The sequence below is a fragment of the Erithacus rubecula genome (assembly GCF_903797595.1).
Source record: "Erithacus rubecula genome assembly, chromosome: 10".
NCBI lineage: Eukaryota > Metazoa > Chordata > Aves > Passeriformes > Muscicapidae > Erithacus > Erithacus rubecula.
The window spans coordinates 19,430,074-19,448,812 of record NC_136662.1 but is presented as its reverse complement, the minus strand read 5'-3'; the positions used below and the strand labels follow the sequence as shown (position 1 = coordinate 19,448,812).

Genomic DNA, 18,739 nt, shown 5'->3' with positions numbered 1-18,739 from the left:
CACTCTCTTTTCTATGGAGCACATACAATGAAAGAATGAAAAGCCACAAGGTCCTAAGCTGTGGACAAAAGCTAATTCCATGAGTACCTGTCAAGACACCAGCTTTTGATCATACCCAGAGCTGGGGAATGAGATGCTGTTTTACACCAAAGATCAGATGACTTCCAACTCCTTAGAGAGGAAAATGATATAGGGACTACAGAAAACTACTCTGCTTCAGAAGACACCCTGGGAAAAAAGGGAGGGAAATCCTAGCTTGGCACTTTTACCCAAAGGATGCTTAAATAAAAAAAAAAAAATCTAAATCTTGAGGTGGGGAGTTCTTCCTTCAAACCTTGTCACGTGGTCTGGCTGGGAGTCCTGCAAATAAATAGCAGCAGCCCAGCCAGTGAACAGGTTAGAACTTTAATTGATTTTGTTGCTAGGAAGAAAAACTGCGATCTCCCAATTTGATGGGCTAAATCAGAATTTCACCTGCAATGGATTCCTTGGAGGGAAGTCACATTTTCTCTATGCAAATGGAAACTATCAAGTCCAGTAAGAGCTGCATGGGATGATCTTGTAGGAATTACCATTTGGTTTTAAGAAAATCACAATAAAATAGAGAGCTTTAAGAAGCATCACTAAAAATGTAAGATGTGGCGGTGTCACAACAGCAGCATGAAACAGTCTCCCACCAGTTCCAAGACTATAATTTCCTCTTGCCAAGATCCATCCAGAGCCATAGGAACAGCAGCACTGGTCATGTTGGAAGAAAAAGCTTTATTTTAAAAAAGTCCTTTCTAACAATAAAAGTAATCTTTAAAAATAGTAAAAAGAAGTAGTCAAGTTGGGGTTTCTTTTCCTACAGGGAAAGGAAATGATAAACATCTTAAATATTCATTTAAAATCCAGTGAACTTGTTTAGTGGTTTGGGGGAGGGGGTTTGATAACTTTTATTCCAGTTACTCGGGAGGCACTCAGAGAAGAGAGGAGAAAGCCCATTTGAGAGAGAGTTCCTGATGTTCCACCTCCTGAGTGCGCTCCTGCTCGCCCTGGGGTCCTGCAAATGCAGGTGGCATCCCCGGGGCCAGGCTGGGCACAAGGGCAAGCGTGGGAAGCCCTGCCCGGCAGATGCAGCCAGAAAACACCTTTTCCGGGAAGGAATGGAGCAGATAAACAGATCACCTTGGCTCCGCTTCAGAATAAGCTGAGAGAGAGAGGAGCTGAGCCCTCCCACAGTGCGTGTCTGCACACAGCCGGGCCCGGGGACCCCGGCTCCAGCCCAGCTGGCCCCACGGCAGGGAGAAGCCCGCTTGTCCAGAGCCGCTGGTGGGAGCCCGGGCTGTGCAGCCTCGGCCCCATCACATGTACCGCTCCAGGCCGGCGGGGAAGTTGGGCTGCCTCATGTACGTGTTGCTGGAGCCGAACTGGCCGAGGGGCGAGGCGGAGAGCCCCAGGAGCTGCTCGCCGTGCTCGGCACAGGCCGGGGGCCGCATGGCCGGCAGCGCCAGTCTGTTGGGAGCCCCGTAGAGCTGCGGGCTGCCGGGCGAGTAGCTGCCCTGAGCCACGGGCAGGTGCGGGGGCGAGGCGGCGTAGGGGTACGCCAGGGAGTTGGGGCCGGCCCGGCTCAGCAGGCCGGGGCTGACGGGCTGTGCCTGGAAGCAGGGAGGCTCGGAGCTGCCGGCGGAGCAGGCGGGAGCCAGCTCGGCTGCGGGCAAGCCCAGCGATGGGTGGCCCAGCTCGGAGGGCGGCGAGGGCTGCAGGGCCTGCTGCCCGCTGATGAGGCTGTCGATGCTGAACATCCTGGGGTGCTGCGCCGGCGGCGCTGCCCCGGCCGCGTACGGGTGGAAGACGCTGCCGGAGAGCTGCGGGCCGTAGCCGGGCGAGCACAGCGCATTGGGGTAGGGCGCTGCGGGCGCCGTGGGGCGGCCGGCGGGCGGGGGCGTGAAGGCGCTGGAGTTCTGCATGTAGCCGGGGTAGGTGGTGATGTCGGTGCGCTTGAAGCGCTTCCTCCGGCGCAGGAAGCTCCCGTTGTCGAACATGTCCTCGGCAGCCGGATCCAGTGTCCAGTAGTTGCCCTTGCCGGGATGCCCGGGCTCCCGGGGGATCTTGACGAAGCAGTCGTTGAGGGTGAGGTTGTGGCGGATGCTGTTCTGCCACTTCTTTGGGTTCTCCCGGTAGAAGGGGAAACGCTCGGTGATGAACTTGTAGATGCCGCCCAAGGTGAGCTTCCTCTCGGCGGCGTTGGCGATGGCCATGGCGATGAGGGCGATGTAGGAGTACGGGGGCTTGCCCCGCTGCACCGGCCGCTTCCTGCGGCGGCCCCCGGCGGGCGGCGGCGGCTCCTCGGGCGGCGGCGGCGGGGCCGGGCTGCTCCCGGCGCCCCGCGGCTCCGGCTTCACCGGCGGCGCCTGCGGAGAGCCCCGCGCCGGCCCGGGGGAGCCGGGGCTGGCCACGGCCGCGGGGCTGGCAGCCGGCAGCGTGCACATGCCTCGCAGGCAGGGGAAGCCGGCCGCGTTCATATACGGCCCTCGCCTTCCTCCTCCTCCTCCTCGGAGGATGGGGGGGAGCGGCGGGAAAAAGAGCCCCCCCGAGGGGAGGGGAAGGGGAGAGGGAGGGGATGGGGAGGGGGGCAGGCTCGGCGGCAGCTCCCTGCGATGGGAAGGTCGGTCCCGAGCCGCTTGGCAATATATAGGGCTGTCGCCCCCCCGGAGGGGTGTGCGGTGCCGGCCTGCCCGGCCCCTCTGCCCCGGCGGGAGGAGGAGGCCCCCGGGGAGGGGTCCCGGCTCCCATGGCTAAATCCCCCAGCCTCTCCTGGGGTTCCTTCCATAGCCATGCCCCCGAGCGGTCCCTCCCCCGGGGGTCCCGGGGCCAGCGCTGCGGCCGCCTCTCCTCCCGGCCCTTCTCCGCTGCGCTTCGCTCCGTTCGGAACTGGGGCTTCCTCCCGGGAGAAAAACCAAACTAAACGAATCCCGACGGCCAGCCTGGGGCGAGTTTGGTGCCGCTGCCACCCCACAGCTGTAGAGCAGGTAACCTCCCTCCGCGACCCCTCCTGCGCTTGGATTTCGTTGTCCTCTTCCCCTGTGAAAAGCGCTCAGAGGCGGCCCCAAATCAGCGCCGGCAAGTGCCAGGGGTTCTCTTCGGTACCAAGACCCTCGGTTCAGTCACTTTGCAGCTTGGTGAGACCGCCTAGGTAAGGAAATCCTGGGAAAATGTCTTTTTTTCTTTTTCCCAGGAAAAAGGTAAATGGTCCGCAGAGCTCAGGGCTGCCCAGAGTATGAGCAAAGGCTGTGGGACAGGGACGGCACTTTGGAGATGCACAGGGTAAATAAGGGTCTCTTTATCGCTGCAGAGTATGCAGCTGAAGGAAGACACCCGTCTCAGAATTCCCTTCTGGGTTTCAAGAAAACCTCTTCAGTTCTCCAGAGCGAGTTAGCTGGGCAGAACTGCAGCCACTCGTCCTCGGCATTACCACTGCCAGGGCTGAGAGGCTGCTGGCTGCTTGAGCAGCACCAAAACAACTGTGGGCTTCCACCCTGTGCTCACCCACTGCTCCTGAGAGTCACCTCTAAGTCAAATGCCTGCCCAAGGAGCCCCTGGCCCAGGGCAGAGAAGGAAGCCACTGCTTAAAGGTGAGCTGGATAAGTTGGGGGGAACTTTTGTAACCAGCTCACAGCTTTAGGCATAGCCATGTGTCCATGTCCTGGGGACACAGATGGAAAAGTACCATGAATGCAGTGGCAGATCCCTTCATAGTACTGTTGGAGTGAAACTTGAAGTCTTCAACTTTGCAATTTGTGTGGAAATATTTCCAGGAGCAGAGCACAATGAAAGGCTTTTTCCACAGAGGGAAGTAGGTGAGCTTGACTGAGTCCTACCGTCCTCCTATCTCCTTTTCTGAACTAAAAAGCCACCCAACGTTTTGGAGAAAGGTCTTCAGCCTTTTCATTTAAGCATTTGCTTGTGGTTTTAAATTCACCATCCAGGTTATCGCATGTGTATGGTTCATACACATTCCTGTGCCGCCTGTGTTTTTGTTCATGCTTTATTTTTCCTGCAGATATTTGTGTGTCTTCTTTCACTCTCCAGGGCTCAGGCAGGAAATTGTGACTCCAGTCCAGATCTGACACGGAACCAGTGCTATTTCAGCTAACTGCCTCAGTTTCCATTCTGTCAAATGAGGGTAACGGGAATGTTGATGCTGGCTGGAGGACAGGGAGCAGGTGAAAAAGGGTGAAACAGCCTTGGAGAAAGGCACCTTTCTCCAAACAGGAGCTTCAGGGAAGAAAGCAAATAAAAGGCACAGCTGGGACCATTCATTCACCTTATGAGAGACAAGGGGAAAAAGAATGGAAAATTCATATTTCTCCTGACATGCACATTTAAATCAAGGAAGTATCTGAATGGATGTGGTTAATTTCAGCCAGAGGATCTGACTTTTCCACTCACTGCAGAGATATCCAAGAAGGGAGTCACTAAAGATCATTGTAGACTGCACAAAGAAAGTAACCCACCTGGGGGAGATGGAAATCTTCAGCTTTGCAAACATTAGCTGGTGAGATTTTCATGTTGGTGCAAGGATTTTAATGTATTCTGATCTGGCAAGAATGGGGTTGGTGGGATAGGGTTATAGAGTACCAAAGAGGAACAGCTTTTCTCAATCATATAAACAGCCTTTATCTATCACTCACTTCCTTCCACTTCTTTGGTTTTTTTGTGCTTTTTCACAGTTTTGTTTGTTTGTTTAATTTATTCTTAACAACTGAAAATGAGATGAAAAGGACAACCCACCAATATGGGAGAAGTGGAATTGCCTGTACCTGAGATCAGACCTAGCAAAGGAAGAGGCATCTCGTCTGGAGAATGGGCTGTGAAGACCCAACTGCTCTAAGTGTTGATAGTCCCAGGCCCTGACCTCATGTCATTGTGCACACAGAGGGAGAAGCCCTGGCCCTGTGTGGGGCTGTGGGCTGGCTCAGACTCCAGCTGGTGAGCAGTTACTTTAAAGCTGATGGGACCATTCAAACTGGTCTCAACTTCAATGTGTTGAGCTTTAGCTTTGAAAGATAGATAAAACAGCAGGACAGAGGTGGGCAGGAGCACACAGACAGGAAGCTGTGTTTTACCATAGAACAAGGAAGGCCAGAACACACTGACTCTGATTCCCACATATGCTTTCTCACTTTCTCAGGCTGCTCTTTGGCCCAGATCTATTATTATAGAGTGGAAGACAATAATAAAGGTGGCTACCAAACAAATATGATCTGGAATTCTCTTTAAAATGAGGTGATGAGAAGGGAATAAATCACATTTACTAAGCAAGTATAAGTTTTGCCAGCATTTGCTGCCTTCTGCATCCGTTCATCCTGAGTGCACACAGATATTTCAACCTCCAGCTCCTGAACTGTTTTGCATTGGAGCTGCAGCTTCCTCTAGAAATGCTGTACACACAACTCACTTTATAGCACAGGTGAGCTTGGTTCAGTGCAGAGGAATGGGGCTGTGCACCCTCAGCCAGCTTCTGCTTTAAGCCCCCCATGCACCCAGGCAGGCATTGCATCTGTGGTACCCAGAACACCTGTCCAATCACATGGGTTCAAAAAAATGTACATTTTTCTCCCCCCCCCCCCAAAAAAAAAAACAATCTTCTGCTAAGCCACATGCAGTATGGGGATAGCTGGGTGAAAGGTTCATGTATTGCAGCCATGCTGAGAGATCTGTCCTGAGTAAAACAGTTGCCTGGATGTCTGCACTGGGCACAGTTGCATTTGGATCATACCTATTTCCAGAGCCCTCTGACTGCTTGTGAAGCAGTCATCTGTTTCTCAGTCCCCCTAGGATGTGCAGGGAAAAAGAGGGAGTTGGAGCCCTGATAGCAAGGACTTCCCTGCTTTCTCTCCCTAGAAATTCCACAGTGACCAATCCAAGGCACCCTCCAGCCTCAGAGTCAGCAGTGGCCCCTGGGGGATGCTTCAATGACACAAAACCTGCTGATGATGCTCTTAGGATGGCCCTGAATGACCCCATCACTTACCAACAACCAAATGTTGAGGTACTTCCTTGGCTGAAAGCTGTAGGAACAGCACTGCCCTGACATAGCACTTGAGCCCACTCCCAGCCTCTGCTGTGTATCCATGTCTGAACCCATCCACACTCCAAATTCCCAGATGGAGACCCTTGAAAGAGTCTTGAGACAGTCTCCCACCACAGGTACACTTTGGGGAAGGCTTTGCTATCAGAATGACATTGCCCACAGAATCATGGAATGGGTCAGGCTGGAAACCATTGTTGTCATCTGGTCTCACCACCCTGTCCAAACAGAATCATCCCAGAACACAGGATTACATCCAGACAATTCCTGAATATCTCCAGTGAGGGAGACCACGCCATCTCTGGGCAACCTGTTTGGTGCCCATCTGCTCACACAGTAAAGAAGTTCTTCCTCATGTTCAGGTGGCAGTGGGACCATCAAGCTGCTCAGGACCAGCAGCCACACAAAAACCAGCCCAGGACACCAGGCAATGACTGGGGTCAAAGGAGCCAGGACTAAACACCCTTCCTGACCTATTCCTGAAACTGATAACCAAAGCAAAGAAATTCTTCCTGAGACATAACTCTTTGATCACATATGTATTTGTGGGCAACTGTGCAGTAAGGTCCAGACAAAATAATTTATTCACAAAAAGTATAGGTAAAAGCATGTACAAAAACTGTGGAGCAGCAAGGAAAAAGAATCTAGAGAAAGAAACTTTTGAACAATTCTTCACCTTTGTGGGCATGTTTTGGGTTTTTCCCCACTACAACCAGTCTAGATTTCCTTTCTCAATTTCATTTTGATGTAGTATATTTTAAGTTTTATTTTATTTCTATAGAAAAAAGGGGATAGGAGGAAAAAACCCTCCTTTTTTGTTGTCTGTTTATAAAAAAATAATATTCCTAACAGAATCATAATTTTGTTGAAATTTGAAAGAAAACAGAAAAGATTACAAGGGACTTAAGCTATTGAAACCCATAGGGGACAAATTTTGGTATGGAGTTTTAGAGATTTCATTTCTATAAGCCTTACTACTTTTTTTGCTCAAGACAAACCTCAATATTTGGGATGAATAAATATTTCATTTTCCCCCTTCCTGGAACAAAATACTCCTTAAATTTCTGTCCCAGATGCCAAGCCTAAGAGAAGACCATGCACAAGGGACAGGCTGATCTGATCCCTTTGCCTTCTCAGCTGTCCTGCCTAGTGGCTTCAAGACTGAGAAGAGCAAATGCACAGGGTTAATAAATAATATTTAATTATTAACTTTATAAAGTAATATAAAATACTATAGAAATCCAAAGGGGTATCCATCATTGTGGTACAGCTACAGAATTTGTCAAAAAAACTCTCTTGGTGAACCTGTCCTACCAACCTGGGGTTTTAAACAGGGCACGAATCCATCTCAGGATCACAAGAATGAGCAGAAACTGGCAGAAAAACTTAGTCTGGACAGGGGCACTGCAGCAGAAGTGCATTGCCATACTATTTCCCTCCCCCTGATCCCATTTATCATCCCAAGCCTTCCCCACAGACTGGGAAGTTCTGCCTCTTCCCTGTGCTTCCTAGCTGCCATGTGAAAGGTTTCTCTCCTGCCCAAACCTCAAGCCTGCTGAGGCTCAGGTTTGTCAATGAAATCAAGGAACTGCTGCCAACTGCCCCAGATGCTGCACACCAGAGCTCCCAGTTGAGGACGTCAGTGCAAAACTTTCCCTTTTCCTTGTTGATTTGCTACTCCCTTACAACTACCAGACCAATTAGCTGAAAGCCTGGGCAGACAGTTAACATCCCACTTTGCTGGCTCACTATCCACTCCGTTTTTCCTCTGTTTAATGCTCCTGCCAGCAGTGATTTCATTGACTCCAACCACAATAGCCTCTTCCCTCCCCTCAGGCCAGGGGCACACCTCTGTCATGAAAAATTTCCCTCCTGTCTTGTACCTTCAGTCTGATCTGCCTGCAGCCCGACCTGCAGGTTGTTTTTCTTCTCACCACTTAAAAATGCTTTTGAAACAAAGACTCCCTAATCCCCACAGCCCAGCCAGGCACCTCTAGGAAGCCCCTCCTGGGTAGTGCAGGGGGAGCACAAAGCTCAGCAGGAGGGACAGGGCACCCCATAAACTGGTGGGACCAGGTGAATGGAGGCTGTGTAGGAAACAGGGTCTCATGAGGTGGTGGGGATGGAGCAGGACACAGACATGAAGCCATGAGATGGTGATCTGAGTGGGAAGAAGAGCAGAGATCTTCATACCTGGCCACTGCCCTGCCCTTCAGTCCCAAACAGAAAGAGCTCACCACACATCGGTGTTGGTGGGGAAGCTGGCTGAGGTTGTGACAACCTTATCTGCCCTTAAGACCACTCCATAAATGACCAAAAGCTAACGTTCTGTGCAATGACTTCAAAGTGCATATGGTACAGGAAAATCTCCAGCCATGACAGGCTGGTGTTCATCACATCATTTCCTAGTGAGGAGGGGAGAGGTGATTCAGGCTCAAATCAGACTGGACAAGTATGAATCACAATTTGCCTCACATTCCTTCCAGCCAAAACCATCCCATCCTGTTGCTGCTTGGGACTGGGAGAATCAATACAGGCATTTCTTTAATTTGGGGGTCCACAGAAGTTTAGTTAATTAATTTCCACCTGCCACTGTTGAAATGCTGTGGACACTGGAGTCCTCCATCTGAGATGGGAATCTGTCTCACAGGCAGTATTTGATGCAGGGAGGCAGCAGCATCCAGGTGGTGGTCTCAGGGTCCATTTATAGAAGGTTAGCAACCAGGCCAACTCCATCTGGTAGTGCCAGATTTGGATTGGAGATGGATTTGATTTTGAAACATGGCTTGGATTCTGGTTACCCAAGAGGACAGGTGCAAAAACAGGCACTGACCTCCCTCATCAGCTGAGTAGGAAGCACAGCTCTGCCTTCACATCATCTCAGCATCAAGGAGGGCCCTTGAGCAAGGACTGGAGACTTGACCATATCAGAAACAAAAACTCTTCTTTAAAAAATGTCCAGTACAGTATGCCTTTGGGGAAAGGTCAGAAATTATCTTGCCCATTTCTTAATGCAAGTAGTGCATGAAGGACTGACTCATCTGAAGCAAAGCAGCAAGGCAGTGACATCATCACAACCACCATCCAAATATTCTCTGATAGAACCAAAAATCTTACATCTACTTTGCAGATGCATCTGACTGGTATCTCTGGAAGCTTTCCCCCCATACACAGTGTTATATATTACATACATTTAGTTTTTGTTTGCATGAAGATTTTCATTTGTTTGCATGAAGATTCTGTAGGATGGAGTTGGTAGATTAACCTTCACAATTTAGCTTTTGAATAGCAGTGGGTGAATAACAGGCTATTCAAGTTTTCTGAATGAAAAACCTGTGGTAAAAGAGCAGAAGATCTTTTTCCACAGCAGCAATGACTTAAGCATTTAATCTCACCTTTTTCTCTGCCTGCTCCATTTGATGGGCTTAAGGAGAAGTGTCAGAGTAGAGGAGGCCATCTGTGATGTATGACAAAGACCTGAGATTGGGATATCAGGAGAAGGGATGACCAAGAATATGCTTTGTCCTTGCAGAATAAATGTTGACTTAAATACCTGAGCAGAGCTTCCTGTCGGGGGCCTGGCTGGGAGGGAGGTGCCATCTCTTAGTGCTATGGGAAGAAATCCTCTTCAAAATAACATGAAATTATCAACTAGAAAACAACAACTGGAGGTCTCTAGGACATAACAGGGCAGATACAGATTCATGCAGGCACAGAACAAGTTGGAAGGCAAAATTTAGCATCACCAGCTTCCTTTCCCTTTCTCAGTCAGTTTGCTGCACTACACACCCTTCTTTGAAAGGTGATCAGAGGACTGAATATTATCCACTTTCTGTACACTAAACTTGGAGTGTACAAACTTTGCACAAATTTTCTTGCCTTGTGCTTTTCTCAGCAGGCATGGCAAATCTTCATAGACCTAAAAGATTAAAAAGGGGCAGTTTGTCCCCCACCTCACAGGGAGGGAAATGGAGGCAGAGTAAAATAGAGGAAATCCAGGCCAAATCTGGGAGATGTTTGTAAAAATTAGAAATCCAGCTTCCATCCAAACCAACAAGAACTGGGCACCTATTCCATGCCATAAATTTCCTAAAGAAAAATAAAAAATCAGTGATGAAAGGAGTTCTAAGAGACCCAAACACATTCAGGTAGAGTGGAAGTCAAAAGAGTTGTCTGGAGTTCCAGATGAGCAGCAGAACAACACAGATATTTGAGATATGTACTTTTGCACCAGGATGAAGGAGTTGTAGGGTGCCATCAGCATGGCAGATCCCACCAGAGGGTTCAGCAGCTTTCACCACAGAATCAGGCTGTGCAAACGGGTCCTAATGGCTTTGCCTTGTAGCCCCACAAAATTCAGAGGCTGATCTCTGTCATGGGCTTGTTCTTCTACAGCTTAGTCCACCCCTAAGGAAAAGGGACTCAGATGCAGCCTTCAGCCATCAACATAATCCCAGAGGATAAAAGATGGGCAGAGAACTCAAGGCTGCCTCAGCAGTGGGGTGGCTGTGCTGTGAGACCAAGGCTGGCCTTCTTCCCAGGGCTGCCAACCCTTGTGTTGTCATCACAGATTTCTCAGAGTGGGAAGGATTTGTTCCCATTCAGTTGTTTTGGTTTCTTTACTCCTTACACAACTGAGGAGTCGAGATTGCAAAGGATAACCTGAAAACAGTGTTCTTTTATGCACATTCCTAGAGGTCAAAGGAAGATCATCTGTTGCTGCTGGTGGTGAGAGCTGGCAGATGGGGTAAAATGCTCACTTTCCTTTTAATCCAGTCTCAAGAATTTGGCTGGTCTAAGAGCTAAGGCTGAGGTGGCTCAGGTCCCCCATATGAGCTGCATCATCAACACATCCCAGTGCTGAGCAGATCCCACAGAAGGGATGTCAGCACTGGCTGGACAATGGTCCTTGGCCTCTGAAGATTGGAAGTCACTTTTTCCCCAGTTTGCTCTCTCCAGGAGCAAATCAGAGCACACACCCTCCATCATTGCCATTTTCAGCTGCTGTTGTGGGGCCACCAACCAAGAGCCAGGCTTGGGATCACTGCACCAAAATCCATTAACCTAATTATTGCTTGTGTTCCCAGGTGGGTGGAGAGGGAGCAACAAGGAGAGCAAACATGCCACAGCAGCAGGAGGTACCTCTGCACAGCATGTGCCAGGACTTGAAAGGAGATTCTGCTTCTTCCCTTTTTCCCCAGCACACACTCAAATTACAAACATGCCAACCCCCTGCTCAGCAAATGCCTCATTCTGCAAACAGAAACTCGATGCCCCAGAGGGTCTCACAGGCCTTGTTCAGGTTGATGCTTGTGAAGAAACTCCCCCATTCCAGAGGAAAACAGTGTCAACTGCAGCCACGGGTTAAGCCTGCCATGGGATGCTCTACACAGGATCCAGACCTCAGCCCCATACAGCTTGGGGACTGGAACAGAACATATCCCAAGGGGACAGGAACAGAGCAGCCTGGTGTGCTTGACCACCTTCAGAGCATCACTGCTCAAATATCCCTGCACGGGAGAATATCACAGCAATTTCTCCTCAATGGCCTTCACTGGATGTCCCCACAGCAGACATGATCATTACAGGCAGGGTGATTCCCACAGGTTCAATGACAGACCAGACTACATCCCACCTCTCTTCTGACTCAGACCAAATGGCTTCTAGACACTCCACAAGGCAACCAAAATCCCAAACAGAAAGGCAGGAGCAGAAGGGCCAGAACAACCAGTTTACATCTATGTGGAAAGGGTGAAACATGTTAGTTTCAATCTTCTGGTTGGGGAGATGGATTTAAGAGCTCCCACCAGTGCTTTGGTCCATTGGCTTGGATGAGAGAACAACCAAACGAGTGCTGAGCATGTTCTTTCCTACCAGGATAAGACCCAACACGGATGCAAAGTCATCATTCCCTTCATGTATCTGGGGAACTCCCCCCCAGAACTTTTAAGCAGCAGGGCAGAAAAGATTCTTGGGATGTAGGAAACCAATGGAGAGCAATTTCTCCTATGGGACATCTTTGCATAATTGCACCTAGAAAACTACTCTACCAGCAGATAGCTGCTCGAGATGAGGAGTCAGTAACAGCAAAGGTTGGATTTACACCTGTGGAACAATGTGTCTGCTCCCACCATCCCACTGCACCCCATACTGAAAACAGAGATAAGTTTCATCACCTCAGAGGTGTGTACAAAGGTTCTTATTAACCTGTCCATCTAAAACAGGACATGAAGATGCCTGATGCCTCACTGTTTGTTGAATCACACCCAAACTCTGGGAAGCAACAGGAAAACACAGCAAGGAACCACTGCCAGCCAACACCAACAGCAGCAGAGCAGAGAGCAGCAGTCACATCCCCACCAGCCCTGGGCTTCACGTGTCACTGATTGACTCAAGTTTTAATTATGCCCCAATATCTCCATGTCTCCCAAAACACAAAGCTTTCAGCCAGGCAGTTCCTGCCAGCCAAAATTTCATAAAGAGCAGCGAATGACTAAGACAGCCCAACCTTCAAGTCAGATGCTAACAGCTTTGGACAAGTGTGGGATTTTTACACCCCTATCTGCAGGAAAATCTGATGTTTAGTGCCCTGACTGTGAGCAGGTCACTCTTAAACCCCTGAACATCCCAGGCAAAAAAAAAAAAAAAAAAAAAAAGGCAAAAAAAAAAAAAAAAAAACCGCCGGAGGGGAATTGTACTGGCTCTAATCCCTTCTGCCATTCTGCATATTCATGGAACATTGTCATAACACATCAGCAGGACAAAAGGTCTGTCGGCACCTCCTCCTCATTCCTTTGATAAACCACGAGACAAATGCTGAGTAAACACTTGGAATCCATTCACTGCACTATTCTCATCGGGATGAGAAAGGGCTCCTCTTTCTTGCAGGCCCAGAGCTGCTCAGCCTAATAAAGTACGGCCCACGGCCCGTGAAAAGAGAGGCCTATGGATGATGAAAACATGGATTATCTCATTTCACCCTCCTTGTATCAGACCCTGCTCACATTCTGAGTGCACTTGGTCTGACACGCAATTACACACATAAAAAAATAATAATAATAAAATTTTTAAAAAAAGAAAAAAAGCCAAGTGAAGGGGGTGCTTAACAAGTGGGGGGAACTGTCCATGAAATTTCACAGATGACCTTTTCCTAGTGGGAAAGTAATTTGTTTCTGTCCCAGCCATCACCAAGAGTTCTCATTGATATCATCATTCCCCTGAATATTGCAGTTGGTGGGAGAAGGGACAATATGAGGACAAGGCTTTGCAGGTCACTATGGCCTGATCCAAGCTGGCACTGAGCACCCAGCAATGGCTCCCTGGCCTTGCTGCTGCTGCCTCAGCTCTCTGCCTGGCAGTGGGAACAGGCACAGAGCCCCATTCTCCTCACACAACTGGAAATCAAGAGTCCTGAGCCCACACAAGCATCTGGAGAAGGAGAGATGACTCCTGTGCCTGAGGAGGGATAAAAGCACCTTGGCAATTTTTGGGATCTCCAGCTGAAAACCACAGTGCCAGCCAAGCAGGCTGGGGCATGGGGTCTCCTGTGGTGGAAGACAAACTCCAGTCTGGAGTCCCTTCAGTCGGGTTTGGACCCCACCAGAGTCAGAAGAGGCTGGTGAGGCTGGGAGAAGCACAGCAACTTCAGCCTTGCTTCACACCCCACAGGTGGGCAGAGAGACCAGGGACACATTGCCAGATAACTAACAATGGCTCTAAAATCAGCATAAAAGTCCTCCTTACCTTTAGGCATTCAGTTATCTGACCCAGTTACTCAGGACATTGATGACCAAGGTTGACCCCAAGTGCTTTCCAACACCTTCAGCTGCCTCCTCTGTTGCCCAGGTTTCCAGAGGCTGAGCTAAAAAAGCCTGCAATAAAACAAAGAAAATAATTTAATAACCCAAAACAGAGCAAGAAACTGGTTCTTTTGAAAGCAATCATCTGAAATAAATACTTTCCATTTAAATATAATCCTTTATTTAAGAATATGAGCAATTTTCAAAGGGAAAATAAAATTCAGAGATGGTACATGGGGAGCAAACACACTTAGTGCAATTGTGTCCATAATGAAAAACAAGACATAGTTATGAATTACTGCCAAATTATGAAGAAACAATAAATAGACTGCTGATTAACTAGGGTCTCTTTGTTAAATAAATGGCTCATAATCCTGTCCACTAACTGCAGGGTGAGCATGTAAATAGTGTATTCAATGCTTTTGTCTCTGGAAAATCCTTAAGTTCACCCTTTAAGTTTTGAACAGCCAGTTGTTCCCCGACCTGGCACATTAGCCGTGAACGTCGCTATTCAAATATTTGCGTTTTACAAGGTGTTTGTTACAAAACCTCCCGGAGCACTCGGGGCAGTCTCCAGGCGCTCGCTCAGCCCGGCCGGGGATGCTGGCTGTTTGTTTTCCCCGAGAGGCTCACTCCTCTCCCCAAGCAACCAAGAAGCAAAAAGCAAGTGTGAAACTTGCAGGGCTTCCAAGAGGCTGCTTGCTCTGCTGCCCCAAAGCAGTTTCTGGGCTACACTGCATTTGCACGTGTGACAGCCACATTTCTCTGCCTGGGATGGGTGATGCCTGCCACCTACAAACACCTACACCTGACCTTCAGAGCAATACTGCTTCTTTAAAATATTTGGCTAATGTAGTGATTTCCTTTTTTAGATTATGCTTTTATTTCTCCAGCTGCTGCATTATTAAAAAAAAAAAAAAATTCAGCAATGCTGTTAAGCCCAGACCCTCTGAGATGACTTAGGCACATAACTCTCATTCACATCCAAATGATCTCAGCCGTCTTTGGGATATGAGCCCCAGAGAACTCATCACTTGATATTTCTCACAGACACAAGTCTCCAGGCAGTTTCTCTTCCTGCCCAGCAGTGGCTCCAGCCTGCAGGGCTTTGGGACTCTGAACTCAATCCCACGGGATAAACATTGGTTCTGAGCATGCAGAGATGCTGAGCAGTCTCCCTCTGCTCATGCAGCCACAGGTACCTAACACCCTCAGTTCCCTGCTCCACAAGCTGGGACCAAGCTGGGGGACAGGTCAGTTTTGAAGGGGAGCAGAAACAACCCTCAGCCTGTTCTGAGCAGCTTCCCAGGGACTTTCCTATGCTTTACACCAAGCCCCCAGCTCCTGCAGGGCTCCCCAGGGCTGGGATGTGGGCAGCTGTGCTACAAGCAAGGCTTATTTAAAGCCCAACCCAGGGATGCTCTTACTTTGCAGAGTAGGTGGCTTCACACATCTTATTCCAACCCGTTGATTTTTAGGGCTGACTCTTACCCCTGAGAGCTGCTGACCCTGGGGAAGGGCCAGAACTCAGCCCCAAAGATTGACAGGGAGTTTTTCCATCAATTCCTGCAGAAATAGCTTTGGCACCTATGGCATCCTGACAGCAGCACTCAGGTTAGAGCTTCCAGCCTTAAATCGACAGCGTTCCTCTCCAAACCCAATAAGTAATTGTGGGATTCGCTAATAGTGCTTGTCAAAATCAATTGGGGTTAAACACCTTTAGCTACAATAACAGTCATCTGACCCCGGGCTCCAGAAACCGCCGGGCTCAGAGGAACCCCGAGGGGTTATTCCTGGCTTCCCATTGCTTTGAGACAGATAAAAGAGCAGACGATGCAGAGCTGAGTAATCCGTTCAGCCCATCCCAGCCATGCACTGAAGTGACAGCTCCCAGAGTTTCTGCAGAGCTGGCTCCTCCTGGGAATTGTGTGTGCAGGGACCAATTTGTTCAACAAAACCTGGGCAACCAGAGTTTTCTTAAATTCAATTGCCTGAAGGAGAAGGCAAATAGCATTTAAGCGGAGGAAAGTGCATTAAAACCACATCTTTGATACAATGGCTGATACACCCCATGCTGCCAACGCCTGAAATGATAATATTTTTTTTCTTAAATAAATAGCTCAGCAGCAGGATTCCAGCCTCCCCCAGCACAGGGAGGCTTCACGCTGCAGCAGCCACATTTCCAGCCCTCCAGGCCAAACTGCTGCAATGCTTCCCCTCTTTGCTGGGCTCATTACTGAGGGTGGACTGGTTCAGGAGGGACCAACAGCAGTGCTCATACTGTGCTGGGAATCCACACATCCAGAGGGCACTTCCAGCTTATGTTTCCCCACCAGTTCCCAGGAGCAACAGGTGTAGGAACACCAGTTGTTATGGACAGCCTTCCCAGGTTGGTACAAAGGTCCTTTCCTGCTCATGTGAATTCTCTGCCTTTAGAGAGCTGCCAGAACTTGACACAGAGAAAGGCCAATCAGGGTGGGTCGGGAAGAGAAATAAACATTCAGGATTGGGGACACTTGCATAACCCAGTGAGCTTCTTGCTCTTTCTCCAGTTGTGAGATGCACTACCACATCCTACTCCTCCTTGGCAGCTTTTCATCTGTGCCTTCCTCCCTTCTCTGCCTGGGCAGTGTCTGTGACCATGGGCACATGGGGGGACCTCAGGAGAGACTCCTTGGGGTCCTGAGACCCTGAGCTAGACAGAAACAATGCAGAGGAAAGAGACAGAGAGTTTCATGGGTGGTTGTACCTTAGAGCAGCAGCTGACTTTATACGTGAGCACAACACGATATTTCAATAAAGTGAAGCCTATAATGAGGAATTTCCAATTGCCCTATCTCTGTCTCAGAATTTTTATGAAACTGCAATGGTTAAAAAAAAGCATCCCTTGCCTCCATAAATTGCAGAGGAATCTGCCTTAAAGCCTTCCTCCCTGAAGATTTCAGTTTCTGCTGCTTATGGGGAATCCTGACAAAGTTGTCTTCTGTCACACTAGACAGGCATTTTAACTTCTTACCTTGGCTGGGAACCAAAAATCCAATGCCAAGGTGGAAATACATAATACAGTGAGCAAACAATTACCCCAGCATTCCCAAACAAGCATATGTGAGGAGAGAGGGAGGGCTGAGGTGAAATCTGAGCAGTAGAAATGCAGGGAGTGATACCAGGGAATACCAGCAGGGAAAATGGGAAGGATATAACTAGATAAAATTTTCCCTACACGACCAGGGAAGAGTTCCATCTGCAAGGGATGTCACAGCATGGACATCTGTGTTATTACAGCTCCAGATTTCACCCAAGCCACTTTTTGCCATGAGCCCAACTCCATCTACAGGGTGCTCCTTTTCTGCCCATCCTTGGGGTGCAGGAGGAAGGCAGCTCCAGAGCTTGGTCCTCTCCTACATCTACACAAGCACAGATGAAGAACTGCTATCCTCAGCCTTTTCCTGAGTCACTGCAGCATGGGAAGGAAGGAAGGAAGGAGCTGGTAGGTACCAGGGAAAGGGGATACCAACCACAGCTGGGACAGATGCCAGCTCACACATGTCATATTTTACAAAACAAAAGTGAGTCCACATGGTCCAACATATTTGTGGTGCCAACTGCAAGACCACTTTGCAGGAAAATTAACCTGTACCTTCACCTGAGGTCAGTTCTACCAAAACCCTAAAAGTTTTAAATGTGAAAGGAAATTCAGCTGAAGGGCTCTGCATTGTTCCACTCAAAGGAGATTCCACTTTCTTTAGAAAGTCCAAACCAACTGTCATCAGCCAGGGGGCACAGTGTCCCTCAGAGCAATGACTGGTGCCACATAGGAGGTATTCAGTCTAAATTAACTCTCCCCCTAATACCTGAGCAAACATTTTCAGCTTGAGACTTAATATCCCTGGACATGTCTGCTGTCTCCCAGGTGAATCCCCAGATAAACAAGGTCAGCTCAGCCCTAATGCAGCTGTAAAAAGCTGTCAGTCAGCCCAGGAGATCTGGTTGCAAGGTCAAACCAGTTCTGAAGGTTGCTGGGGCCAAACCTGGCCTGTCACTCATTTTAAGTGCAGAAAGGTTTGTTTTCTCATTACCATGTCAGATATCCCAAATTTAGGATTAGCTGTTGGCCGCCACAACATTGTACTTTCAGAAAAAAATAAATAAACACATGAACACACACATCTCTGGCCCTAAATAAATCTGTGTGCTAAGCCTGCCTGCAGCTGGGAGGTGAAAAGAAACCTGTCCTTCAGGAAAAGGGAAAGGGGACTTTCCCACATATTGTGACAGTTTCTGGCACAAAAAACACCTAAAGCACAGAGGAACATCCTTCAGTTAAAATACCCAGTTGAATAAAAGCATCTCCACTGCTGAAAAGCCTCTTTGTCCAGCAGATGAGGAGAAAGGCAGAGCACCCTCTGTTTCCAGGGAGAACATATGGAACCTGTCCCAGGCCAGCTGAAAGCAGGGCAGTTTTGCATGGGATGAGTCCTTGGTGCCATGTGTGAGATGAATACATCATCTTCCCCAAATACCTCCAGCTATTTAAGAGTGGGGAGCAGTTTGCATTCTTTCTCCCAGCTGCACATCCCTTGCGACAAGATGAAGCTCTAGGAACAAGATCCAAACCAAACAAACTGTCAGAGTCCAATTCAACCTTGGCTTGGTCCTCCCACTGCCCTTGTGGTACCAGCAGCACAGCACAGGCACAACACTCTCAACCTGGAGGATGAAAGGGAATCTACAGACCTGGTAATGAGTGAAAACAGCCTCCCTGGTGCTCCCCTACCCACAACAGTTAAAGGGGAAAATTTTTCTCTGTGAAGTAGATATTATGGAAATAATTCCATAGGAAAACATATATTAAAGAGGCTCTTAAGGC

The 18,739-nt window shown here is 48.8% G+C and overlaps 2 protein-coding genes across 2 annotated transcripts; one reads left to right on the top strand and one right to left on the bottom strand.

Moving 5' to 3' along the window:
• Positions 1 to 742: 742 nt before the first annotated feature.
• FOXE3 (forkhead box E3) lies at positions 743 to 2,695 on the bottom strand. Its single transcript, XM_079314570.1, has one exon. The coding sequence runs from the start codon at positions 2,502 to 2,504 to the stop codon at positions 1,344 to 1,346; it is 1,161 nt and encodes a 386-aa protein (XP_079170696.1). The 5' UTR covers positions 2,505 to 2,695; the 3' UTR covers positions 743 to 1,343.
• SCAND1 (SCAN domain containing 1) lies at positions 2,511 to 5,525 on the top strand. The gene is made up of 3 exons (XM_079314577.1): positions 2,511 to 3,011; positions 3,218 to 3,306; positions 4,043 to 5,525. The coding sequence occupies exons 1-3, from the start codon at positions 2,640 to 2,642 to the stop codon at positions 4,107 to 4,109; spliced, it is 528 nt and encodes a 175-aa protein (XP_079170703.1). The 5' UTR covers positions 2,511 to 2,639; the 3' UTR covers positions 4,110 to 5,525.
• The last annotated feature ends 13,214 nt before the right edge of the window (positions 5,526 to 18,739 follow it).